The 27,299-nt window shown below is 42.8% G+C and overlaps 2 protein-coding genes across 2 annotated transcripts in view; one reads left to right on the top strand and one right to left on the bottom strand.

Moving 5' to 3' along the window:
• Positions 1-11,061, top strand: part of ADAM19 (ADAM metallopeptidase domain 19) — a 70,499-nt gene extending 59,438 nt beyond the window's left edge. The window contains exons 15-23 of the mRNA XM_056847530.1: positions 946-1,054; positions 2,160-2,364; positions 3,185-3,262; positions 5,429-5,537; positions 6,143-6,287; positions 6,851-6,929; positions 8,378-8,593; positions 9,496-9,633; positions 11,005-11,061. Of these exons, the coding sequence (XP_056703508.1) occupies positions 946-1,054; positions 2,160-2,364; positions 3,185-3,262; positions 5,429-5,537; positions 6,143-6,287; positions 6,851-6,929; positions 8,378-8,593; positions 9,496-9,633; positions 11,005-11,061 (1,136 nt within the window). The remainder of the gene's footprint in view (positions 1-945; positions 1,055-2,159; positions 2,365-3,184; positions 3,263-5,428; positions 5,538-6,142; positions 6,288-6,850; positions 6,930-8,377; positions 8,594-9,495; positions 9,634-11,004) is intronic.
• An 8,897-nt stretch (positions 11,062-19,958) lies between these two features.
• Positions 19,959-27,299, bottom strand: part of NIPAL4 (NIPA like domain containing 4) — a 29,934-nt gene continuing 22,593 nt past the window's right edge. Inside the window, exons 3-6 of the mRNA XM_056860213.1 lie at positions 23,261-23,317; positions 22,259-22,349; positions 21,362-21,522; positions 19,959-20,654 (exon numbers count right to left, since the gene is read on the bottom strand). Coding sequence (XP_056716191.1) covers positions 20,050-20,654; positions 21,362-21,522; positions 22,259-22,349; positions 23,261-23,317 — 914 coding nt within the window. The 3' untranslated portion in view covers positions 19,959-20,049. The remainder of the gene's footprint in view (positions 20,655-21,361; positions 21,523-22,258; positions 22,350-23,260; positions 23,318-27,299) is intronic.

Below are 27,299 nucleotides of genomic sequence, written 5' to 3' on the forward strand. Positions count from 1 at the left end.
GCTGCAAAGGTCAACCTCAAGGGAAGAGTCAGGTCAAAAGGACAACAGAGCAATGAAAGCCCTGCATTCTCCCCTCATGATTAGGTATCCTTCTAGATGCAGAAATGCATCTTGTATTTAAGAGCTGTATATATACCGTGCCCATCTTGTTTTTAAAAACATCCCACTCATTCTAAACGATAAAATATTTCTTATGAGTTTTTCCCAGTACCCCTCCAACTTTTCAAGTTTTCCATTAAAAAAACTGAAGAAGTCCTCAAGGGAAGAATGTTTTTTTCTTTGTTGTGAATTTTTCTAGTCCCGTTTCCTGCCCCCCCCCCCCCGCCCCCGGGCCTTCGCATCTCTATGTAAGGTTCAGAAAAGTTACATTTGTTGAAATTTCTTCACTATATTGTTAAAGGCACACAAACTTTCTTTCACATAAGTGCTTAACTCACTTTGGTGGGTTTTCATATTCAAAAGAAGTATAATGAAAAAATGTCACATATTGTATCCCATGACTGCCGAACATTACAACACTGCCTTTAAAATATTTATGATTTTACCAAATCTCTTCCTCATCATCTTGCCTCTGAGGTTTTGGGGATGCAGAATCTCTTTTGAGTTTTTCTTTACAACCATTATGGCTACAATCTTTTTATAAGATTGAATATTACAGATTTCCATGTGGAGAAATGTTGCCTGGTGAATTGCATGTGGACCACAAGAAGTGTACTGTACAATTCTGCTCTTTTGTATCTGTTCATTGATTTTCAGGCTAGCCTATCTCACAGCAATGCCCAGTAATATTGATGTCTTATCCCTGGGGGGAGCCATTTTTGTTCTCTTTGGAAGAAGATATTGATGGGTTCCCATCTCATGCCCTAGACAAAAGTACCTATGTAATAGATCTGAGTAAGCGGCCATCTTCTAAGCAAATCAGTCATATGAATCTCTTCCATCCAGGAGCACAGCCAGCCCCTGAACCCTGCTTTGAGAGGGTTAATGCTGCTGGAGATCCCTATGGGAACTGTGGGAAGGATGTCAATGGCAGATACAAGAAGTGTGATACAAGGTAGAGTACAGATCAGCTGATCTTTATGGGATGACTGCATTTGTGTTCTCAAAAATGAAAGGTTGAGAAATAAATCAGATTTATGTTAGAAGAAGAAGAGTTGGTTTTTATACCCTGCTTTTCTCTACCTTAAAGAGTCTCAAAGCAGCTTACGGTCGCTTTCCCTTCCTTTCCCCCCAACAGACACCTTGTGAAGTAGATGGGGCTGAGAGAGTTCTGAGAGAACTGTGGCTAGCCCAAGGTCACCCAGCAGGCTTCTTGTGTAGGAGTGGGGAAATAAACCAGGTTCACCAGATTAGAGTCAGCCACTCTTAACCACTACACCACTCTGGCTCTGACTAGCTACAAATTAACTTTTGTCACTTGGGAATTCTGTTCCATATTTAATAAGACACGACTAGTGACAGTGGTTGTTAAGATAATAGTTCTTGTCAGGAAGGGAGAAAGAAGCAGATCTTCTTGGTGTCTCCTCAGAGTATTCTTTTGCTACTCTTGTGGGTGTGCGCCACCATGCCCAACAGCAAGAATAACTAATCATTAGCAAGTACCCTGCCTACAGTTTTATGGGGCAAACTAGGGTACCTATTCAAGAGCAGATCTGCTTCTTGGAATGGAACACTTCCTGGCCAGCAAATGTTTCCCTGATGACAGGATGAACATATGAAACTGCCCTTATGCTAAGTTAGACTGTGGGTATATGTAGTTCAGTATTGTTTGACTAGTAGCAGCTCTCCAGAATTTGATCCATTAAATATTCTTTTGGTCAAAACCAATGCCTTCATTTATGGCAAAAAGTAATGGGAAGTCACTGCAGATACTGAGGCATGTGTGTACTATGCTCCTAGAGGTTTACTTCTGTTGTGAGTTGGGCTAACACCTGTTTCAACAGTTGAACTTTCCAGGTGGGCATCCTCTGACAGCACATTCCAGTCATCTACCCTTGAGGTTCAGTAGCATACATGGTGGTTGTCCTATTCTCGGTGTTCAATATGCCCCTTGTAGCTCCTTATTTTGTAGTAAGTAAAGTGACAGTCCATTTCATCAAAGAGAAACAGAAACCTTCCTGATTATGCTCTGATTACTGTACCCTTTCTTCTATTTTCAGAGATGCTAAGTGTGGGAAGATCCAGTGTCAAAGTTCTGCCTCGAAGCCTTTGGAGTCCAATGCTGTTGCAATCGACACAACTATCATGTTAAATGGAAGGCAAATCCGCTGTCGTGGGACTCATGTATACAGAAATGAAGAAGAGGGAGGAGATATGTTAGACCCAGGCCTTGTGATGACAGGAACAAAGTGTGGTGACAGTCATGTAAGTGCAGGTTGTCTTCTTCACTTTGGAATGAACTTGGCTCATTATTCTTCAGCATGGTGAAGTTCTTCTGTTTAACACAGATTTGGGCAAGGGTGGGGGAATGAGAAAATGGAGCGATCTTCACAGGATGCTGTTGGACAGCAGCTCAGTTCATGGTAGGATGTCTCACCTTCAAGCCTCTCTCACCTGTACCAGGCTTCTCTCTTGCTGTCATACCCAGGACAAAGGAGAACTCTGAAGCTCATCTATGTGTGCAGTTTTGTTCTGCTCTTCCTCCAAGGAGCTCCGGGTTCTTCCCTTCCATGCAGCATTATTTCCGCCTCCATTTCACCCTTATAACAAACTGCTGAAGTAGGTTACGCTAAGGCAGAGTGACTAGCCCCGTGAGATTCATGCCTGGGTGAGGATTTGAACCAAAGCTTGCAGGGCCTTGTCCAATACCTTAACTGCTATGCCATAATGGCTCTCAAACACAGCTTTATTTTGGCTCCCATAGAAGTTATGTGTACCAGTACAGAGCCACAAAGGGTAGAGAACCTTTTGTTCATTGTCATGCAAGAAACAAGATTTTTTAAAAAAATAAATAAATGAATAATTAGCTGCTAACATTCCTCCACCACTTAATGATTGCTGTTAGCCCCAGTGGGTAGTTTCCAAGAACAGTTTCCAAGTACTGTCTCTGGAATAGCTGCTGATGTTAGCAAGGGACTTGGGGCCTTCCCAGACAGGGACAGTGTAGTGTCACACAGCTTAGCATTTCATAAACTGCAAGCATTTTACATTTCCCATATCTTCACCCTTGCTTTTCCTATTGCAGATTTGCTTTGAGGGACACTGTCGGAACACCTCCTTCTTAGATACTGGAGACTGTGGGAAGAAGTGCAATGGCCAAGGAGTAAGTATCATTTGCCTACATTTCTGGCTTTTATGTTTACTGCTTGCCTGGTTACATTGGCTTTCCCCCCTCTACATTCTATAAACCTAGATGAACTATGTGAAGAGTAGTTAATGCAAAGCAGAAGACTTTGAGTAGCCAGAGAAATTGCCAGCTGTAGAATGACTTCTTATTAAATCAGATCGACTGGGCAGGGACTTGGTTATGGGACTTCAAAATCCGTTTTTGATTGGATTGGTTTGGACTTTGCCTACATTGTCCAGAAAGTACATTTGATTTGAAAAATGTTCTCTACTGTTTTTATCTTGCATTAAGAACACTCACAGAATTGATGTGTAAAAGGCTCACATGGATCCTATGTCTGAAACTGTCCTTTAAAAAAAAATAGTGCATTTTTATCCTGGTCTTCCTCCAAGAAGCTCAGGGTGGATTGAACGAAAGATTGAAAGAAGCCGGGGAAGATTGGGAGGCAAAAATGGCTCTGGCCTCAACCCCAGATAGAGGGAGGAAGACCAAGCTGAAAGTGAAAGCTGCCAGTTCGTGGTGGTGGCTCCTGCCTGCCTTCCCTGTGCAAAACAAGGGCTGTTGGCTCATGGCAGCTTCCACCTGGCTCAGGTGGGACTATCCTGCATGAGGCAAGTGTGCCCCCCAGCCATCATCCCACCAGAATGTTTCCCAGTGGCCTTTATGGGCAGTCTGGATGCAGTGATGTATGAACGCAAGGACTTCAGATCTTCCCCACTTTCCTCTCTCCTCAACAGTCCCTTCCAACCCTGGGAAAGTGGATTCCCGGGGTCATGAGAACAACATTCAATAATACTAATGGGTCAGTGGATTGCAATGAGGAGGGGGAAATATCAGTCCCTGATGCTCCGTTGATGGAAGTAGCAGGAAGGACTTTTTTGGATCCTAACTCCTCCCTACTGCAGTCTCCCAACCTGGGTGGCTATTAATATTCACCAGCAACGCAGCCCCAAGAATCAGCTTTCCCAGGGCTGGAAGGGACTATTTGGGGGAGGGGAAAGCAGGGAAGATCCACAACCGTTAGCAGCCTTCTATTGATGGATCACTGGGTCAACTCCAGTAAGCAAATGAAATAACTTAGTAAGTGCATTAGTCTTAATTTAGTATATGTTGCCTATTTATATAGGACTTTTTAACATATAAAAATTGATATGTTGATTCAGACATTCTATTAGATGTAATGAGTTAATCTGCATATAGAAGAACCTGTTGTGGTGCAGATAGTTGGGGTAGATGTCTTTCAAGCAGCACTTAAGTGAATCCAGTGCCTGACCCTTGATCTCTACACTGAGAACTTATTTTCTACCAGGACAGACATTGGGCTGAGAAGTAGTATAACCACTTTGGACTGCTCCTCTTCTTGTTATTTCTAGCAGTGTGATCTGAATGAGCTAAATGGTTTAAGAGCATGCTTCAGTTTTTCTGTTCATAAACAGTGTGGTGTAGTGGTTGGAGTGTCTGACAACGATGTGGCGTGGAGTGCTGGACAGAAGACCTACGTTCACATCCCACTACGCCATGGAGCCAGAGTTACTCCATTCTAAGTCCACTGACTTCAGTGGGCTTTGAATGCAGTAACTAGATTGCGCTGATTCTATTTCAGACCTGAAACTGAGTGGTGCCAAATACTTAGCAAACTATTTAAGAATTTGTTAAGGGGAGCATGAAGGACTATACAGTATTATGTTGATGGGAATGCTGAATGTTGGACATATTTGCTTTTACTACAGGTTTTTCATGGCCAGACAGTGGTGCAGAGAATATCTGTTGGGAGGTTAAAAATAGTTGGGAGTCATCTGGGTCCCACTTTAGGAATGTGTATACCTCAAGAGACTTCTGAAGGGTTGAAATATATCCTTTGGAATTCATATCATAAAAATGAAAAGAATCTCTGAACTCTGCCATTCTAGGGAAGGGTGTTTGGTATGAGCTCTGATTATCAGGTATTCATGTACAGTAAGATTTTCCAATTGTTGAGCTCCAACAGATGTTAATGGGAAGCACAAGAGCACCATGCATATCGAAGCATGAGTCGTTTTGGATCAGATTGACTGTTGAAAGCTTGGAGGTGTTTTTTTTGTGTGGGAGGGGGTGCTAGTTAAGAAAAGCTGATGTCAAATTTTTCAATTACTCTCTCTGCAGGTTTGCAACAATAACCAGAACTGCCATTGTTTCAATGGATGGGCACCTCCATTTTGCAATAAACCTGGGAATGGAGGAAGTCTGGACAGTGGGCCCATGCCTCAAGATAGTAAGTATGGTTCATTTTGCGTGTGGAAATTAAGGGAATTTGCACAAACACAGGGTATTGGGGCAGATGCACAAGAGTGAACAGACACAATAGAGGATAGAGCATCTATATTTTTATAAATCAATGAAAGGGAATTTGGGCAAGTAGTGACTTTCAGTGCAATCCTAAAGAAGTCTACTCAGAATCCTGCTCAGGTTTAATCAGTGGGGCTTGTTCCCAGGGTAGTGTTGTTAGGATTACACTGTTGCCTATGCAACCCTGATGTAACAAACAAACATTTTAAACATCCTCTTCCTTTCAGCTCAGGGTGATGCATATGTCTACCCCTTCCTTCATTTATCATCACAACAGCTTTGTGAAATAGGTTAAGCTGAGAGAGAGTGATTGGCCCAAGTCATGCAGTGAGGTTTGTGGCCAGGTGGGGATTTGAATACAGTTCTCCGTAGTCTCAACATTGCACCACTGCACACACCTGCCACTCAACTCTTACAAACATAGGAGTCCTGCCTCCTCGTCTGTTTCATCCGTAGTCACCACAGGTCGGGAAGAACTATGTGATGGGTTGACCCTGATAACATTATTGGCTTTCCTCTTTCTCCTGTCAGGTCCAGTGCCAATCATTGCAGGAGTCCTCGTTTCTATCTTGCTTTTGAGTGCCATTGGAATTGCTTTTTGCTGCTATAAATGGAGAGCCAGGCTTGGGACACGAAAGCAGTCTATCATTCCTCCAAAGAACATGCCTCAGTTCAGGTGATTATTCATGGCATGGTGGACACCTGATGCAATTTAATCTGTAAAGTTCCCATGCATGTTCCTTGTTGTCCTGACCATGTGAGGTGCCTTCTTAAGTCCCTACTTTGGCTTCCTGACTGCTCCTGAAAGTAGAAACGCCTTGTCCTTGCCTTCAAAGTATTGCATGGTGTTGATTCCCTTTGACCTCTCCACTCTCATATTCTGATACATACCCTGTCCCTACAGCTCCGCCATCCTCACTCCTTTAAGTTGGGTAGAATTTCAGTTCCCAGGCGTTCAGCGCACTCGTACAGAAACTTCTTGCTGGAGAATTTGGCTGAGATTTATCAACAGTATTCAATGGCTATGAGTCTGGATTATCCAGGATAGCCAGTATGTTGGCCTCTGGGGTGGGGTGGGGGAGTTATAGCCATGGGTATCTATTCTGATCATATCTAAACTGGGCAGTTTTGCTTTTCCAGTGTGAGCATGTTCATTCTACTATAAGCAGTCCTTAAGAAGCATCTGTGATTGTAGAAATAGCTATTCATTATTGTTTCCCTTTGTTTATTCCCAAACAGCACCGCTCCTGTTCAAAATAGTGTGAATGGTCATGCCAATCCAGCCTTCAAGCTGAAAACCCCACAGGAACTTAGAAAGGTACTTAAAACTACTAGTGGACGTGGTGTTGAATATTGCCTAGTTTCCGTACTATTTAAACTAACGTGCTGTAGTGGTTAAGAGCAGTGGTTTGGAATGGTGGACTCTGATCTGGTGAACTGGGTTGGTTTCCCCACTCCTCCACATGAAGCCAGCTGGGTGTCCTTGGGCTAGTCACAGCTCTCTCAGCCCCACCTATCTCACAGGGTGTTTGTTGTGGGGAGGGGGAGGGAAGGTGATTGTGAGCCGGTTTGATTCTCCCTTAAGTGGTAAAGAAAGTTGGCATATAAAAACCAACTCTTCTTCTATTGTCTGTTAGCAGAGCTGAGAAAATAAACCAGTCTCACACATGTATTCTATAATATTTACTGTGACAACTGGATTGCAAGAAGCAGTAACTAATGGAAGGCCTTTTGGTAGTAGAGAGATCTTCAGAATATATCTAATTTAGAGAAGAAGCACAACAAGAGTCAGGGAAAAACAAGAGAAGCATTCAATAAACTCTAAACAGTAGAAAGCATGCATTACAGCTCCTCCTAGAGTCAGAATGGACTAAACATTCCCAGTATCAGTATCAAATTGAAGGTTTCTGGCAACCCTGCATCGAAGAAGTCTATTGGCGCCATTTTTCCCACAGCATGTGCTCACTTCGTGTCTCTGTGTCACATTTTTAGCAATCAAGTTTTTTAAAATTATGGTATGTACATTGTTTTTTTTAGAAATAATGCTATTGGACACTTAATAAACTACAGTATAGTGTAAACATAACTTTTATATACACTGGGAAACCAAAAATGTCATGCGACTCACTTTATTGCTATGTTTGATTTTATTGCTGGAGATCTCTTGGGATTACAACTGATCTCCAGGCAAAAGAGATCAGTTCACCTGGAGAAAATGACCACTTTGGAAGGTGAACTGTATGGCATTACACCCCACTGAAGTCCCTCCCATCCCCAAACCCCACCCTTCTCAGGCTCCCCCCCCAAAAAAAAATCTCCAGGTATTTCCCAACCGAGAGATGGCAACCCTATAAATGACCAGACCGGCTGCAAGGCAGGAAGGAGGCCTGACTGTGAATATGGCCTCTGGGTAGGGTTGCCAATCTTCAGGTGGTAAATGGAGATCTCTTGCTATTACAACTGATCTCTAGGCAACAGATACCCGTTCCCCTGGAGAAAATGGCCACTTTGGCAATTGGACTCTGTGGCATTGAAGTCCCTCCCCTCCCCAAACCCTGCCTTCCTCAGGCTCCACCTTCAAAATCTCCAAGTATTTCCTGATCTGGAGCTGGCAACCCTACCTCTGGGCTGCTTCATGTTCTTCAGAGTGCTATCTTATTCCTGTCTCACCCTTTCTCTGAGCAGCTTAGAGCAGCATACGTGGTTGGCTCTTCAGCCGTTGTAACTTGACAGCCATATTGGTTATTCTTTGTGACTGGTATGTAGGTTATTAGCACACCCAATGTTCCTGCAAACCCTGAAGTGCTTTACTGCCAGCCAGCTCCAGAGTTTAGACTCCATGTCCAGCTACCGCCTGCACTCCCAGATAACAACACAAGGAAGCCTCCCGCTCCAGGGCCCCAGCGTGAGGTGAAGAATTTGGCCAAACGAACTCCACCAAGCAGGCCAGCACCTCCTGCTCCAAAAGTCGTCATTCCGCAGGTAAATGGTTTACTACAGACAGGGCCTCTGAACGGCATCTGGTGATGTGCTCGCATAGCTGGCTGAGAACAGAGTTGGTTATATGAATTCTGGGCGCCCAACAGCCACTTCCAGCATTTATTTTGTTTACAAGATTTACAACCTGCCTTTCAGCCCAATCAGGGTCACCAAGGTGGCTAACAACTAATAACAGAGCAGAGTACAATCATAAAACAAGTTAAAAGCGCAAACTAAAATGTGCCTATGAAGAAACAGACAAACATCAATTAAAACCATAGGTCAGGAAGGAGGGCTTACTGAGGGAATGCCAAGTGAAACAAAACAATCTTCCCCCACTGGTGGAAGTCAGTGATAGAGAGGGACAGACAAATACCCCTGGGGATGAAGATCCTCAACCTTGGCACCCATCTAACCTCAGAAGGCCTGGCTCCTGAAACAGGGCCACAGAAGGTGACCATGGTGGTCACGTAGGTATACTGGCCCCAGATCATATAGGACTTTAAAGGGCAACATCAGAACCTTGTACTGGGCCTGGGAACAGATTGGGATCCAGTGAAAATGGGCCAAGACCGAAGTGATATGGTGCCTATGACCCACGCCAGTCAGCATCATTCTGTACCAAGTGACGCTTCCATATATTTTTCAAGGGCAGCCAATGTACAGTGCATTACAGTAATGTGCAATATTGCCTCCTGGGATACCAGCCAGTTTCTATAGGTGAGACTGGGGAAAACAGCAACAAACCCAGCATTTGTTGAGGCAAGCTAGGATTTGAATGGTCATCTGTGATGTGAAACCTGGCTTCCCAAAGCACATCATCGTTAAAACAAAATTTGGTTTTGTTGTTTGTCTGGGTTGAGCCTCAGAAGGAGACTTTGGCCATCTCTGCTTTATTACTCTAGGATTCTTCCAGACTACGACCCCCTCAGAAAGCTCTTCCTGCCAATCCTGTTCCTTCAGGCAACAGACCTGTGTTGCCCAAGATGAATTCAAGTGCAGTACCGCCACATCCGGTGGCAAGGAATCCAGGAATCCATCAGGTGGGACATGCAATTTATTTATTTATTTTAAAAAAACAGTGTTAAGCAACTTTTCCAAGTGTGCTATACCAATGTGTCTGACTGGGTCATACCTGAGGTCCATCTGGGTGTGTATCAAGTTGAGAACAGGGAAGCAGCCATGATCCAGCAAGATAATTCTTAATGTTCTAAACAGGTTGGTTCACCTGCTACTGATGTTACAATGTCGTTTGGCCTTTCCTGTCATTCTGGAAGATGGGAAATTATTGTCTATTAAGGGCAGCTCCTAAGAGCCCCGTGGTGCAGAGTGGTAAGCTGCAGTACTGCAGTCCGAGCTCTGCTCACGACCTGAGTTCAATCCTGACGGAAGTTGGTTTCAGGTAGCCGGCTCAAGGTTGACTCAGCCTTCCATCCTTCCGCGGTCGGTGAAATGAGTGCCCAGCTTGCTGGGGGTAAAGGGAAGATGACTGGGGAAGGCACTGGCAAACCACCCCGTAAACAAAGTCTGCCTAGTAAACGTCGGGATGTGACGTCACCCCATGGATCAGTAATGCTTGCGCAGGAGACCTTTACCTTTTACCTTTTTATGTTGGAGGAAATGATGGCAATGACTTGGTTTTGTAATTAATGAACTAGTGGCTTTATGCCCAAAATAAATCTCAGAATTAGTGGAACAGAATTCGCAACAATTATTCATTGGGATGCTCAGAGGTGACTTACGTCATGCCTTTAGAGAAAATGAATTAGATGGCTTAATAAAGTCATATAGGCTCACATAATTGTGTCTAATAATATAGGCATACCCTAAAACCCCCAGATCACTCAAACGTGGGTTGCAGTGAGACTATCTTATTGTTTCTGAAAACAGTTGGTAAAAAGAATTTTAGAAATTTTAGGCTAAAGAAGAGATTACATGAAGCAGCATGAAAAGTACTCAGGGCTACAATCCTAAATAAACTTGAGAGTCAGTCCCATTGCAGCCAGTGAGACTGATGAGTACACAGACTATCAAGCTGTTAATATAGTGAAAATGGCTGCAAGTGGCCATGGAGTAGGGGACACTGAGTGTGTGTGTGGGAGGTAGTTGTGAATGTCCTGCATTGTGAAGGCGGCTGGACTAGATGACCCTGGTGGTCCCTTCCAACTCTGATTCTATGATTCATTTTGCTTATCCTCTTGAATTTTAGCAGCCTTCCTTGTTCCTCTGATCTGACAGCATCCATTCCACAAATACTCATAATAATTTCTTCTTTTCTAGAATTCGGTCATCAAAAATTCTGGAGCAGTGAGTACCTGGAAGTATGGCTGCTAAAGTTCATGTTGCAGTGCTAAAATCACACTGGTACCCTCTAACCAGTGACTTCACTTGAGACGTTTGGCTTTTGTTTCCAGGAAGAAGACATGCTGGTCATGTACAATTCTCAAAATGTTCTTCCCAGTCTCATATGACTATGGAGGAAATTCCAGGCTTGGCTTTAGCAAAGTTATCTACCATCCTTGGCACATGCAGATGCAACTTCTGTGGAAATGGGCCAGCATTTCACCAGTGCTTGCCAAGGCTAAATGTGACCTTTATCTTTTGGAATTTTTTCATTATAGGATTTACGGGGGCAGCATTGAAATGTTGTTTTGAAATTTACAATATGCTGAAAGGAGAGGGGAAGATGCCTTGATTCTCTTTTAATAACTCTCTCCACTGAAGATGAACTGACTTGATATCAGTGCATCCCTTTCCTATTTCCCAGAACTCCTACATACTTGATTAGAAACTAAAAGAGCCCCCTGTAGAACAGAGTACTGCAATGCCCTTTTTCTATTCTCATGGCCAGTTGGGGACTCTTTCAAAGTACTTCCCACCATATGGAGGAGTTCCTCAATCTCATGGAATTTTGCTACATTGGCTCAGGAGAAGAGGGTTTCTTTCCCTCTGCAATGAGTTTTCCAGAGTTTATTATTTACCTGCATGAGTTCTTTTTTCTATGGGGCTATCACTGTCTCAGCTTGAAGTTTTTCTGATCATGGCCTTAATGTTTTCAATGCATTGGTGGTATGATACTTAAGTCGTTGCTCTTGGCTTCCATAGTGCTCTGAATTCTACTTAGCTGCATGGGATGCTGGTAGGATTTCGTGTGCAGTGGCATTTTATTCCCCACAATGATCTCTTTAGGCCTGGCATTTTTTGGTCCCCTAGAATTGGAGTTCCATTGGTTCACCCTCTCCATTCCAGTTCTTCCTCTGCTGTGACCCACGATGGCACATGGTAGTTGAGGAGTATGCCTCATTAGAAACAGTGGGAGGAGGACCACTCCATCTCAAATTCAGGCTACAGAGAGATGCTTCATGTATAGCTTTTTTCCTTCTCTGACCTAAGTTCCAAGTAGGAAGTCATTAGTAAACCATCATGTGTGGTGAATGTTTCAAACATCCCTTTACCTGGAGGACTTGACTCCATCCTTGTACTGTTATGCCATACTTCATACACAACACCTTGGACATACTTTCCCCTATATTATCTCCATGTAAAAAAAGTCGCATGTGGAGCAGCCACTGTTTACCAATGCTAGGTTAACAAATCACTGTTAAAGAGAAAAAAGTATTTGTGCTCCAAATAACTCTGGTTGGAGCTTCATCGTAGTTTTGGGCTGTTTCAGAAAAAGAAAATGCCTTATCTAATCAGCCAGATTTTAGCAAGATCCTTCCAAGTTTTCATAGGTCTGCATTTCACTATCACATTTTTTTTTTTACAAATCATTTTGTTTATACTCAGTTTAGTTTTGGTGTATTTGTCTTTCATTAGACTGGGCTTGTTCACACAGAAGGTTTTCTTTATTAATTTTATCCCAGCATAATTTACTGAGGTCGTAATCTTGACTCAGGATGTACATGTGGTGCTATCAAACTTTGGTTTTATAAGCCGCTGCACAGAGTTCAGTACCTTAGGTTGAATTTTGAATTCTTTGATTTGGATGTAAGGCTTTTTCAATTCTCAGTATAACTGAAATTCGATTTCCATGTTTCTCATTTTAGTGCTAGTGTTAAAACAATTAACTGTGGTAATTCACATCTGTGATGTGAATAAGCCCCTAGGAAAGGTACTACAGGCAAATGCCAATCACAGTAGAGTGGAGAACTGTAGACTGTTGTCTTATCGCCATGATATTTTGCTGTTAAATCACCTTATTCAGCAAACGATCTTTCACAATCTTTATGCTTCCCTTTTGGGCTGCGCATGTGAATTCACCTGTGAACATCTAATCACCAAACTAGTTAGCTGTCTTAACGAAGCTCTGTTGGCTCAACTGGAAGTTTCATTCATGGTGCTTTGATTACTAGGCAACTGGTTTAAATCTGAATTTCCTGTAACTGGACACCGTGGTGCAGGCTGCCTTTATGCACTTTCAACGACCTGGAAGTTCCAGTTAAACAGATGCAACATTATTACTGATCTGAGGCTTTAGGTATATTATCTCAGGTTTTAAAGTCTCTGAGGTATTGTTTGCACTGTGATTTCTTCTTTTCTTTGCAATATGTTGGTGCTATTCATAAAGAGGAGATGTTTCCTTTCCAATGTTCAGTAGTCAGGAAAGTTGAAGCTACAATGGCTAGGCATACTTATGGTATCTGCCTAGGTGTTCTTAGTGCAGTCTCATTAAGATTGGTTGGCTGTAACAGACATGGATTTAAAAATGTACATTATTATCTTTAAAAGCCCACAGTTCCATTTTAGTTTTGGTTATGCTGTTAATACTGGAGAGAGAACATCAAGCACAGTTGTCCCCCATTACATTTCAAAAGTCCAAATGGATATCCAAAAGTCCCTGGTGACTTATTCACAAGGATCCAGTCCTGGTAAAACAGTTATCTTAATAATATACCTGAATTGTTCTCATCTTAGCATGTAAGTAGTTTATATTTACTGAATATCTAACTACTGGCAAGTGGTTCTGAGCATTGCAAATTCTCTCCTTGTAGCCTTTATGCTGTGCCAGTTCTCACACTTGTTTTGAAGTCTCCTAGAGCATCCATTTAAAACCTGACAACTCTCAAGTATTTTGTATCTCGTTTTAATTTAAATAGCTCTGAAGCAATGTGCTAAAAAAGTCCCACACCAGCAATTTACTCCGAAATGGAAAGTATGTATTCTCCAGTAAATTCATCAGCCGTGTTTGTTGGTCTCTATCCATTCAGCCTAAATCCTGGGCCAGGACAGTGCGATCAAAAATCCTGAACTGGGAGCTGAGAAGGCACAACAAACCAGTTTTGTTCTCAGTTCAGTCCTATGTATGAGCAGTGAGTTGTGTCATTGGTCTTACTAAAGTTTAAGGCATTTCAGCAAATTCCAAAGAACATCTGGATAGAATTCAAATGAAATTTTTTAAAGCAGATCAGTTAGCAATAGGGTTGCCGATGCTCAACTGGGACTTCTTGAAACTCTCTAGAAGAGATCACTGTCTGCCTTCCCACTCCTCAGTGCTGCCTGGTTGCTACAGTGTGAAGATCAAGGTGTCTACCCTATGCAAGATAGAAGAGAGTTCTTAAATTATTGCTGCACTTGAAGGAAGGAAACCAGAAATGCTGAACTTCTTCCTCATATGCAGCTTCTCAAAGGAGCCCTTTCAGAGCTGACACTTGGCAGCCTTATCTCTAATAAGTGAAGTAAATCATAAATAATTTTGTATTTTCATGTGAATGTTGACAGAACAGGTTGGGAGGAAAATATTGTGATTTTCATTTTTTTGGGGGGGGGGGACCTTATGCACCACGTCACATTTTATGTCTGAAAGGTTTACAATGTGATCTCAATGCATTCTATGCAAATACTTGAATAATGCAGTTTATTGTGCCTTTTGCCTAGTTATATTTAATAAATGTTGTCAATCATTAAATGGGCTGTGGATGGTTTTGTTTCTGAATAAATTTACAGAGATGGGGATCTGAGAATCATGTACGCGTTAGTCACAGTTCTGATAGATGAGGGACATTCGTTTTTCTGAACTAAAACCGAAGGCACGCTTCATTCCCAAAAGGGTTTACTTTAAGAGAGTGCAAAGGTAACTTTCAGAAGAGCCAACTCTTGTGTTTTGGGGTATAACTTGCTTATTGAAAGGAGCAGCAATTCATGCAGAGATGTAACGTGCAGCCTCTTGTAAAGGCAGATAATGCTGTTGCACTTCTGCATGGGAGTGGTGGAATGATCCAGTCATGACCTAATGGAGACATGACAAGATTACTTGTTCCTAGTAGGGCTAGAACAGTAACTGATACAGAGAAGTGGAAGGGCTGGTTAGTTTGAGCTCACAGAAGTTATACTATCTTCTCACAATACACTAGTAGTTCTCTTGTATGCTTTGGCACACAGTTTGGGAATTAAGGGTTGATTTGTTTAAAAACAGTGGGAATACCCAAGTGAAAGCTTTTCTCAACCGAAAGCTGAGGCCACATTGGGGAAGACTTAGCCCTCAACCTATCCCAACCAACAATACATGTTTCTATTGTACTAGGTGGGGTGAGAGAAGAGGTAGTCCTTGGGCAAATTTCTTCCACTGTAGTTCTGTTGCAGATGCTTTCTCCATACAAAGGAAGCAAAATAATCTCAAATTATTTCCCATTGCCAGCAGAGGGTACTGTAGTCCTAGCTGTTCCTTGCTGCCGATGGCCATGCAGAGCAATACAAAGAAGCAAACAAAAAGTAATCAAAGCAGATCCACACCTTGAAGAGTTTATATAAAAAGGTTTTATTCTCCCTCTCCAGTGTTGAAACGTTGTATAATCAAACTTGGGGACAAATCCAAATTGTACATCAAAACTATTCACAAAGCTACAATTATCTAATTTAATTGCCAAACACATTAATCAGCAACAGAGATCCCACGAGTTTTAAAATACCAGGTAAGCAATGGCAGCCACAGGCTGGTTTTGCACAATGATCACTTTTGACTGCAGTGTTTTGGAAGATCCTCTCAAATGAGCTGGGAATGTACTTGTTCTCTAATAATCCATAGCTGATCCACATGTAAGACCTGCCTCTCTCTCCCTTATCCAACCCAATGAAGATGGCATGCATTTTAAAGGCCCCAATTGCTACTACAATGGTGCAGAACCTGAAGGGAATGGAGTTTTTCTTAAGAATGATCCTGAGTCTGATTAAGGACTAAACAAAGTGAGTTTATTCAGAAATCACAAACTTGGTAAACAACTGAGAGACAGGCTTATTTCTATCTAGGGTCCATAACTAACAGGGTAACATGCGGTTGCTCCTCTCATTCACTGTAACTAGAAGGAAGAGGAGGGGTGCATTACGGGAACAAACAAGAACACAGGAAGAGAAGGGTGAAGGGTCACAACCTTTCTATCTATCCAACTCTCCCACTTGCTGTGCCCTGCTGATCTTCCTTTCTTTAATCAATCTTTGTGCACTAGACATTGTATTTCCAACAGAACTCGCATATATTTTAAATTTTCATAGAGCTCCAGGCTTAACTTTTTGTCAAAAACATATCTTTGCACTGATAAACAGAAGCAGAGTAGAGAATGAAATACAATTCCATAACTTTCACACAGGGCAAAGATGGACAGCCCTGCCTACTCCCCAGAAAAATCTTTCCTTGACACTAATTTTAGTTGCTTCACTGGCTCCTATGTACCAAAGCAAACACTGTACATTGGCTAGAAGAAGAGTTGGTTTTTATACCCTGCTTTTCTCAACCTTTAAGGAGTCTCAAAGAGGCCTACAATCACTTTCCCTTCCTCTCCTCACAACAAACATTTTGTTAGGTAGGTGAGGCTGAGAACGTTCTGAACGAGCTGTGACTAGCCCAAGGTCACCCAGCAGGCTTCATGTGGAGGAGTGTGGAATAAAACCTGGTTCACCAGATCAGAGTCCACCGCTCTTAACTACTACACCATGCTGGCTAGTGGGAAACACAACCAGAATAATTCTGTAGGCAACTGCGGTGCTTCAAATATGGTCATATCAGTGATGTAAAGGGATGAGTTAGTCCCACCTGCCAGTAACTCACAGAAAATGGCTTGCCTCTTTGGGTCATCAGATGTAAATATCCCTAAGAAGTATCATCTATTATAACACGGCCTCCAAGGATCTCAATTTAGTAGTATTTAAAATTGCATCAGAGTTCTCATGACTAATTTCAAAAATATACACACCATAAATTATAAATTCAACAGCTCACAGAAAGTACAGTTTCTGTTTCCACCGGAAATGATGGTGCAAAGGTAAGTGCAGAGTAGCGGGTTAGTAAGTCACATGTAGAGAAATCGGGACAGGGAGAGGGAGTAATTTTACACCAATGAAAACATTGCATAAACACAGTAAAAGCCAGGACCCTCTACATGTGTCGCAGGTTGCTTTCTGGATTTAAAGAAAAAACATTCATCTAAAAGGACAAGAAGAGGAAATATCATCATCTGAGAAACTGGCAGCATGAGAAGATGGGCAGCCCTTGGCAGGGTTTCTGCTTGGACAGCAGCTGCAAACGCAGCATCGGGTGGAAGGCTGGAGAGCCCAGTTATATCCAGCAGTTTCAGCTTCACAAAACACTCTGCCCTCGCCTTTTCCTGCATTCCTTTTCCAATGCAGTAGTAGAAAAGGGCAAGAGTCCAATAGCACCTTAAAGACTAACAAAAATATTTTCTGGTAGGTTATGAGCTTTCGTGAGCCACAGCTCACTTCTTCAGATGTGGCTCACGAAAGCTCATACCCTACCAGGAAATATTGTTGTGAGTCTTTAAGGTGCTACTGGACTCTTGCCCTTTTCTACTACTGCAGACAGACTAACACGGCTACCCACTGTGAATCATTTTCCAATGCAGGTTTGTGACAAGCTGAACTGAACAGAGGCACAGTTATTTTCAAGTGCCTCTGTGTTCTAGTTTGCCACTGCAGTAGTACCTCAGGGACTGGGGGGTGGTGAGCTCAATCTCCTCTGTGAACTGAGGGCCCTTTACTCAAAACTATTCAGTTTGCTGTCGCTCCACAAATTCAGGATGGCAGCTAGTTTGCGAATGTTCTACCAGCTTTGGTGACCTTTGGTTTAGGAAGCAGAAACTTTAAAAAAAGTTTCTAAACTTTTTGTTTTCTAAAACTTGGAAATCAAACAAGCAAATACCTTGCATGGCTCAGTGATCTCACGATTTTTGAAAAGTGTGGCTTGTAAAATGGCTTTAGATCTGATGTGGTTTCCCACCATCAACTAAAATACATAATTTTTAAAATAATTTCTTGGTCATCTAGGCTAAGGAAACATTTCATTGACCAAGGTAAGATGATAAGAAGTCCTGGGAGGCATTATCTCATTTGTTTGTCATCACACCCTAAACACCACAAGCTTGAACAGTCTTAATCCCAGTTTACATGGTTATGATCATATCTGGGATTTGAGCGATCACAAGCATCTACAGAAAACCCAGTTTATTAACTTCAGGAAGTATCATTCCTCCCCCTGCCCCTGCCCCTCTTCTTAAAGAAGGTGTCTGAAAATAAATACACATGATTCCAAGACACAAACCTTATTGAGAACAGGCATATTTAAGTGTTCACTACTTCATTTAAATGAATCAGAGCATAATCCCCAGACAGGGGGTGCCACTGCTTTCTTGGTACTTATATGAGGCCCTTTGAGTGATATACAGAGGACAGGTCTTGCCTTACTTTGACAGTATGAAAAATGCTGCAGTACCATTCCTCAATTCCAGCCACCAAGTAACACAGCAAACCCAGAATCACCTGGGAGGAGCCCATGTTCTCACTGATGTTCCTCAAATGATGACTGCTGCTCCCAAGGTTAAGGGGAAAACATAATGTATTCATATTATCCTGACATTATGGGGAGGATGTCACTGTGGCACCAGAATTATGAGCCCCAACCAGTATTTTATAGCAGTAAGCATTTAATTGGGAGGGAAGGCAGCATGGTATAGCCCGATCTCGTCAGATCTCAGAAGCTAAGAAGGCGTGGTACTTGGGAGACCTCCAAGGAACTCTGCAGAGAAAGGTGATGGCAAACCACTTCAGCTTCTCACTTGCCTTGAAAGCCCCTTGCTGAGGTCGCCATAAATTGGCTGAGACTTGATGGCACTTTACATGCACACCCAGGCATTCAACCATGGGACACTAAGAACAGTTGGATTTAGCACCTGAATATGCAGCAAGAAGAATTTTACCACATGTCTGCTGTTGATCAGAAAAGCACAAATGTGAGAGCATTGCAATTTCTACACTGCAGAATACTGCCATGCCTCTCCCCCCTGCTTGTCTGTACATTGCAGTGCGCTGCCACTTTGCAAACATATTTCTGTGTTTCTCCTTGGCTGACTTGCAAAACCACTGTGCCAGTTTGTCAGGCATAAAATCTACTTGGCAATCCTAACAGAACTGCAAAGAATATTGTCTCCTCAGCAACTTACTTATGGCGATAGAACATATCTTTTGCATATATTTTCCACAATATTTTGCATATATTTTCCACAAGTTGTTATTACATAGGCACTGTGGGTCAAGAAATCAGAACTTAACTTCGGGCTGTCCAAAAAATTAAGGCTCCAATATTAATCAAAGCAGTGTTGAATGGCATTATTAATGTGCTAACTCCAGAAATTTAAGCAAATACTATTTAGAGTGGTGGAAACCCAAAAGGACTTGATGTGGATGTATATGTGTATACAATATATTAGCTTGTAAAATCTACACAGGAAGAAAACATATGCATGGCCTAGTCCGACTGGGATTGTTTCACTAGAGAATAGAGGATCACATGACTGAATTCTTCCTCACACGAACGTCTAGGCAATAAAACAAAGCTACTGTGTCAATTCTAGCATAGCCTCTGACACAGTTGTTCAGTAAAAGAAGTTCCATATATTTTCCATAACACTTTCAGTGTAGGGCGTAACAGCTGTTGTTGAGGCATCATGGAGTTCAAAATGTAATAATTTCCTTGGTCTAATAGAGCCCAGGTACAGCCTGCGGAACATTTTTTTCTTCATGCTGTTAGGGACACTTGGGATGATCACAGAGGAAAGAATTTCTTCCAACTACTTCTGCTCTTATGCACTTGAGGTGGCAATTTATGGGCTGCATCCTTTTTACATGTCTTGTCTGATAGGACTGTAGTAGGAGCTTCAGTTTATGGTCCAGAAACCAAGTTTCTTCAAAGTATCAGTGAATATCTGTCTGCTGGCTTTGAACATGCATAATAATATCATCCGTGACAATTTTATACAGAGAGAAGAATGTGCAGTGGAATGCCAAAGCTAAAAGAACAAACAGATCACTAAGCAGAAAGGTGGTGAAGGCACTTATTCATCGTGTTCAAAGGGGCTGCCTTTTTCAGAAGATATATATGGTCAAGCTTAATTTAATGCAAAGTCTTGAAGTCTGGTCCAAGTCTCTGAAGTTAAGAGGATTAATTATTTTGGGTCTCAGCTATATATCATAAATACTTTGGATTTGCTGTCAACTGGAGTGCCAGAATTATCAAGCTCCATCAGAATATTCTTATCATCTTTGATTACCTGGGCCTGGTCAGTATTCTGAAGTACTTCTGGTAGGGTCCTCAAACTGAGATGCACATCTTTGAAGACATGAAGTAAAAACACTCCTAAAATAATGGTGAGGAATCCACATACTGTCCCAATAATGTCCGCCACAGACATGGCGACCCATTCTTTAAAGAGAATAACTGAAGTAGTGATGACTATGGTGGTAAATAGCACATAGTAGATGGGGAAAACCAAGGAGGTGTTGAAAATGTCCAGAGCTTTATTGAGGTAGTTGATTTGGGTAGTGATAGAAGCCACTAAAGTAAGGACAAGGATCCAGGTCAGTGGGTTTTGCAAAACAGGCCGGTGAGCAAAAAAACCCTTGATGGCAATACCCAGCCCTTTGACTGAAGATACTGAGAATGCCCCAATCACAGAACAGATGGTGAGGTAGATTAGGATATTGGTTTGGCCATAACGGGGTGCCACAAAGAAAATCAGAACCAGGCAGGCCACCAAAAGAATGCCAGCATAAACAAGGAAACCTGCAAAGGGAGGAAAAAGTTACAGTTCGTGAAATAAAACACAAAATGAAATTCACGACTTCTAAAGAAACAGAATATGCTGATTGAGCCAAGGTGGCAATGCACGGTACTGTGAAGACTTAAATCAATCAGCAGGAACAGAACATAGAGTCATTCTACCCAAGGAATGGAACCATGTGAACTTAAGATTGCCAAGAGGGCTTCCCCGTTCAGAATTCCCAAACTGCTATTTAAACTCCTGTGATTTCAAAAATTAATTTGATGAAGGGCACAATAGCTTTTTTAAAGGAATTTGTGTCCCTCAGAAAGTGTGGAGACATATGACAGGTTTTTTTAAAAAAAGAAGAAGAGATACATAATATTTTTTAATGAAAAAGAGAAATAAAAGTGTATTGTAAACAAAACTAATGTATGGGACATGTCAATAGTGTATTGGAAAAGTTTGGACGCAGAAAACTGAATGCTTTCCCCTTTTCCTTTTTATTTTTTGTACCCCAAAAAACCTTTAATAAAACATTTAAAAAAGAAAGAAAGTGTGGAGACAGTCCATCTGCTGAGCTTATCAGTGTTTATGGATATGATAGCCACACTTTTAAGATCCATCCACACAGCAGCAGTTTCTGACAACTTCAACACTATAGCCATCACATTTCAACTGCCTCAAATGTATTATATTGTCAACTGTGTCTACTGTGCCTGGTACTTACCTGGCTCTTTCAGTTTAGAGAACATTTCACTCAGATTGGTGACTTCTTCTTCCTCGGGAGCATGAATCACAAGCACTGTACTGCCCACAATACTCAGCATGCAACCTAGTTTCCCCAACAGATTGAGCCTCTCTCCGAGTAGATAGGAAGACAAAATGGAACTGTGAAAAAAGAAATCAAAACAATTGCTTAGAGAGGATGGCCAGGGTGCACTAATAGCAGATCTATAGCACAATGCAAACCCCTTCCAGAGATAGAGAGAAAGATTTCATTGGTATTCACACTAGTTGAATACTGCCACTTGGTATCAACCACGGCTAGAATTGTGTCTTCTTACTAGGGTTGCCAACCTCCAGGTACTAGCTGGAGATCTCCTGCTATTACAACTGATTGCCAGCCAATAGAGATCAGTTTACCTGGAGAAAATGGCCACTTTGGCAATTGGACTCTATGGCATTGAAGACCCTCCCCTCCCCAAACCCCACCCTCCTCAGGCTCCGCCCCAAAAACCTCCTGCCAGTGGCGAAGAGGGACGTGGCAACCCTACTTCTCGGAGAACTGGGGGCTTCAACATCCAACAAAAATTCTAGTAAAAAATGAACTAGTGCAATTTGATGAAGGGATCACCCAATGAGAAGACAGCTACCACTAGTTGCAACTGAAGGAATGTAGAATAAATGTTGGATTGCAATTCACACAATATAAACTATCAAGGGTCCATTTCTGCTGTGAGAAAAATGCACAGCTCATTGCAAATATCTGACTTTCTGTAGAGCAGGATAATGTTATCAAGCAATTTTTTTCTATCTGTGTATGGAAAAATCACATTAGTACCACCTGGAGCTTTTGGGACCCAGAGTAAATATCGGAGAAGAGGATAGAATGAGAGGAAATCACCTTATGAGCACACTCAGTGCTCCAAGAGGAGTAACAATGGTTGCAGGTGCAAAGGCATACGCAGCAAAGTTGGCAGCTTCTCCTCCACCCACTGAGAAAAACAGACAAAGGAATCACAATTAATAGGACCCTACTGTTCAAATGCATGTGCTACTTTTGTTTGCATTCCATGGCAATCCATTTCAAAAGAGAACTGAAACCCAGTGATCATAACAAGGACGAGAGGGGTTGTCCATGATTTCTTTTTCTTTTTTTTACAAGTTTCTTACAGTTGCATGGCAGGTAAGAACGAACGAGCCCAAAACAGAAAGGCAACCCACAAATATCCCTGAACAGGATCTCGGACTATGACATAAACAAGTCAGCCAGTGATGTCATGGCTTATCACTGTCTTGATCAGAAAGTATATTTGCTGAGGAGTATGATACCTCCACCCTGACCTGGATGGCCCGGGCTAGCCTGATCTCGTAAGATCTCAGAAGCTAAGCAGGGTCAGCCCTGGTTAGTATTTGGATGCGGGACCACCAAGGAATACCAGGGTTGCTATGCAGAGGAAGGCACTGGCAAACCACTTCTGTTAGTCTCTTGCCATGAAAAACTCCAAAAAGGGGTTGCCATAAGTCGGCTGTGACTTGACGGCACTTCACACACACATGATACCTCCAGGAAATGCTCCTTAAAGGAGGGCCTCATTCAGTACAGTCCTCACAGAGAAGCTACAGAAAATTTGTTCTGTGCAGCATTGCAATGGTCTTGTTTACCACGAGGACTCTGTCTATGCAGACTCTTTCCATACCACACAAAAAGTAGTTGTCACATATCACAGACACTGCAAAGAATGCTACCATTTAGAAGGGACTATCAGTAGTTTCCACATGTACAGCTGTAACAGACGAAGCATCTTCTAGCTCACAAGGAAAGTGAGAGGGATTGAGTGTTTCTCATCAAGGTTTAGCATTTTAGAAGGTACAGGTCCAGGATAGTGAGAATAATCATACTTACTGGTGAGCAAACCAGCCCACCACAGCCAGTCTTTTAGGTATCCATGACCTCCATCTCCTGAGAAAGTAACAGAAGACAGACATGCTTAGAGACAACTAGAGGATCAAAGAAGAAGAGTTGGTTTTTATATGCCAACTTTCTCTCCCATTTAAGGAAGAATCAAACCAGCTTACAATCACCTTCCCTTCCCCTCCCCACAAAAGACACCCTGTGAGGTAAGTGGGGCTGAGAGTGTGTGACTAGCTCGAGGTCACCCAGCTAGCTTCATGTGTAGGAGTGGGGAAACCAACTTGGTTCACCAGATTAGCCTCCGCCGCTCATGTGGAGGAGTGGGGAATCAAATCCGGTTCTCCAGATCAGAGTCCACCGCTCTTAACCACTACAGCACACTGGCTCTCGGCGTGGTGTAGTGGTTAAGCTGAGTAACTTGTTGAAAAGAAACTAAAAATGGGATGCATAAGTGAAACCTTATTTGTGGGTAATAATAGTTGTTAGCTAAAACAAAAGTATTCACAACTTGGATGGAGAGTACAGACACAACAGTTTTTAAATAACTTCCAGGGATGAAAACAAAGCATTACCTGACTGACAGGGAAGTCCATAAAGCCACACCCTTCTAAGCCCATTGACTTCAATGGACTTGAAAGAGTTAAGAATTGAACAGCAAGTCAGCTACAGAGAATATTTTTGCACTTCATCATATGTGGTCTCAGTAATAGAAAGCTCAGATGCCATAATGTGGAATCCAGTCTGAACATCTAACGTTTTGCTGCTACATCAGCGAAGCATCCACTGCCCTGCTGATCAACAGTCGGCCACAAGCTACCACAACTGTATTATCAAGAGCGCTCACTTGGCCCAATACAAATGGGAGGGAATCTCTCTTTTGTCTCACCTCCATTGCTGCATTCTCTTGAGAGTAACAACCTGCTTCACTGCCGGATTCAAAGGATTAAGTAAGGAACAGAATCCCTCCATTATACAACACAGAAAAGCCATAACTTGACTGTTGTTGCGGAAACAGCAGTGATTCAAGAGCAACCAATGTCCCAGAATCCACGAACAACAAAGTGATTGGCAAATAAGGGTTGCTTCATTCCCCCCCCCCCCCACGCAATTGGTTTAGTCAATAGATTAATCTACTAAAGTTTTAATAGGTTAACAAGCAATATTATATTTTGACAGGCAGGGTTAAAACACCCTTGTTGATTCTGTTCTCTGTGGTGCTGAAATAGGGACGGTTTCTTCACACAACGCATAGTTAAGTTGTGGAACTCCCTGTCCCAAGATGTGGTGATGGCTGCCAACTTGGAAGGCTTGAAGAGGGGAGTGGACATGTTCACGGAGGAGATGGGTATTCATGGCTACTAGTAAAAATGGCTACTAGTCATGATGCAAACCTATTCTCTCCAGTCTCAGAGGAGCATGCCTATTATATTAGGTGCTGTGGAACACAGGCAGGATAATGTTACTGCAGTCGTCTTGTTTGTGGGCTTTCTGGAGGCACCTGGTTGGCCGCTGTGTGAACAGACTGCTGGACTGGCTGGACCTTGGTCTGATCCAGCATGGCCTTTCTTACGTTCTTCCACATGGGGACAGGCTTGTGTGGTTTCCCTGTTGCTGCTACAACTGCTGATGCAGGTTTCACCATGATTTCCCTGCCCCAGTCCCTTGGCAAGGGCCATCCCCTCTCCCTCAGCCTATCAGGGCTTTCCCCGTTTTTAAAATTAAATCAGCTATCGGGTTTTGCTATATTGATATAACATTGTAGCAGCTTGTGCATCAGGTTCATTAAATTCCCAGCCCCTTTCATAGTGGAGGTAGGCTTTTTCCTTGCATGTTTGCAATGAAAGGGCCAGTGACTTATTTTTTTAAAACAACCACAGGTGGGAACTCAGAGAACCTGATACACAGCTTGTCATAATGTTATATCGCTATAATGATAGTCAATTGCCAATTTAAAACAACAATTTAAAACAACAAGTGGTGGGGAGAGGAAATGTCTGCCACAGTGATGGGGTCAGGGAGCCATCCAGGTTTTACTGTGATCTTTCCCCAAACTGCAGCAAAGCAGGTTTGAGAAAGATCAAAGAAAAGCCAGGGAAACCCCAGGAGGTACACAATGCTGGGGGGAATCAGGAAAAAAAAACTGTTTTCAATAGCATTGAACCTGAGGAAAAGAGGTTGTGTAGAAAAGATAGGGTCGCCAGGTCCCTCTTTACCACCGGTGGGAGGTTTTTGGGGTGGAGCCTGAGGAGGGGGGGTTTGGGGAGGAACTTCAATGCCATTGAGTCCAATTGTCAAAGTGGACATTTTCTCCAGGGGAACAGATCAGTTGTAATAGCGGGAGATCTCCAGCTAGTTATCTGGAGGTTGGCAACCCTAAGAAAAGACCAGGGAGCAACAAGTGGTAGTTCTACGAAGAACTGATTTTTATATGGTTTAACTGTAAATAACCTTAACTGTCTTTCGATACCTGATGCCGTTTCAAAAATTTTACTAGAAGCAGAAAATGTTTCAGATTACAATTACCCTAGCAGAACAGGAACCACCGCCTCTCCTTGCCTGTCAGACTCAAAAGAATGTTAAAGTGCAAGAGAGACAAAGGTATGAAGGCACCATGGCAACAAATCAGGCCTGAAGGCCTTGATGGAAAGATTAGATGAGCAGATAAAGAGAAAGAACATGCAAAAAAAAAAATTGTCCCACAGAACCCTAGCACCCACACAAGTTCAGCAAGTGTAGCTTGGGTTGCAATGATTCTTCTATGACTAAATAGGGAGGAGTCACATTGCACAGGACTAAAGTGTGCAGCTGCTTCACACATGCATGCTCCATTACTTACACTATGTGTAAATGAACCATAGATTCAACTTCCATATAGCTTGTAATCTCAAACACTGGCCAATGAAATTGGTCCACACAGCGAGGAGGCATGCAGTACTGAGCAAGCATGTGAGATAGTGGTGATGTGGATTGGCACGTCTGACTGACAGGAACTGTTTATGTGCAACTATGGTTGCCAGACCATGGCTGGCAACCGGCTGCAAGGTTGGGAGCAGCTGCAAAGTTGTCTTCGCCACTATGTCATTTCTGGGGCAAATGTGATGGAGGGTAGCTCTAGGGATCCAGAGTACCTTCAGCAATTGCTTGAACTACCTACATCACTTCCAGGTTTCCCCCAGAAGTAACACCGCAGCACAGATGTCACAATTTTTCCCCTCCCACCACTGCTTGAATTACACAGCTCTATTTGCAATACTTTGGCTTCTGTCGTATCATCTGCACACAGCATTCTTCTCTATTCTTGCAGCTTTTTCTAAACCCTTGAAAGATCATCCCCAGGGTTGTGGGTAGGGTTGCCAGGTCCCCCCTCTCCATCAGCAGGAGGTTTTTGGGTGCAAGGCTGGGGCAATCACATGTGCATGTGGCTGCGTGCAACGCAATTACGTCACTTCTGGGTTTACTCCCAACAGCGCTGCATCACCGCAGCTGCTTTAGCACTCAACCCCCCCCCCAAATGCTAGCGTTGTGGAGGGTTGAGTGCTAAAGTGGCTGTGGTGATGCGAAGCTTCCAGGAGTAAACCCAGAAGTGATGTAATTGCTGTGCACGTAGCTGCGCATGTGTGCAATCTCCGCTCTGGAGCAGCCTGATGGCGGGCAATTGCCCACCAAAACCACTTACCTGGCAATCCTAGTTGTGGGGCATTTGGGGAGGAATAGATATGTAGGTTGGGGGACTGAATTGAGAAGGGACAACAAGATGAACTGACGCCTCCTTCCTCTTCCACAATCACAACTCCACCGAGCGGAAGAAGCATGCTTGTCACTTCTCTTGTTCCTTCTCACTCTAACCTCCCAATTTACAAAGTAAGTCCTCCACCTAGGTCCCAAGGAACAATCTTTTGGGGGACTTGGAAGGAACTGCACAAATAGAAAGCAATGCGGGGATATTCTGGGTGCCTTCTGAGAATGGACGGTTGGATGCAAGCCATTGTGAGTCACATGAATATGTTCTGCAAGACTTTGGAGGCGGTTC

This window comes from Euleptes europaea, chromosome 1, assembly GCF_029931775.1.
Source record: "Euleptes europaea isolate rEulEur1 chromosome 1, rEulEur1.hap1, whole genome shotgun sequence".
In the NCBI taxonomy this organism is placed as follows: domain Eukaryota; kingdom Metazoa; phylum Chordata; class Lepidosauria; order Squamata; family Sphaerodactylidae; genus Euleptes; species Euleptes europaea.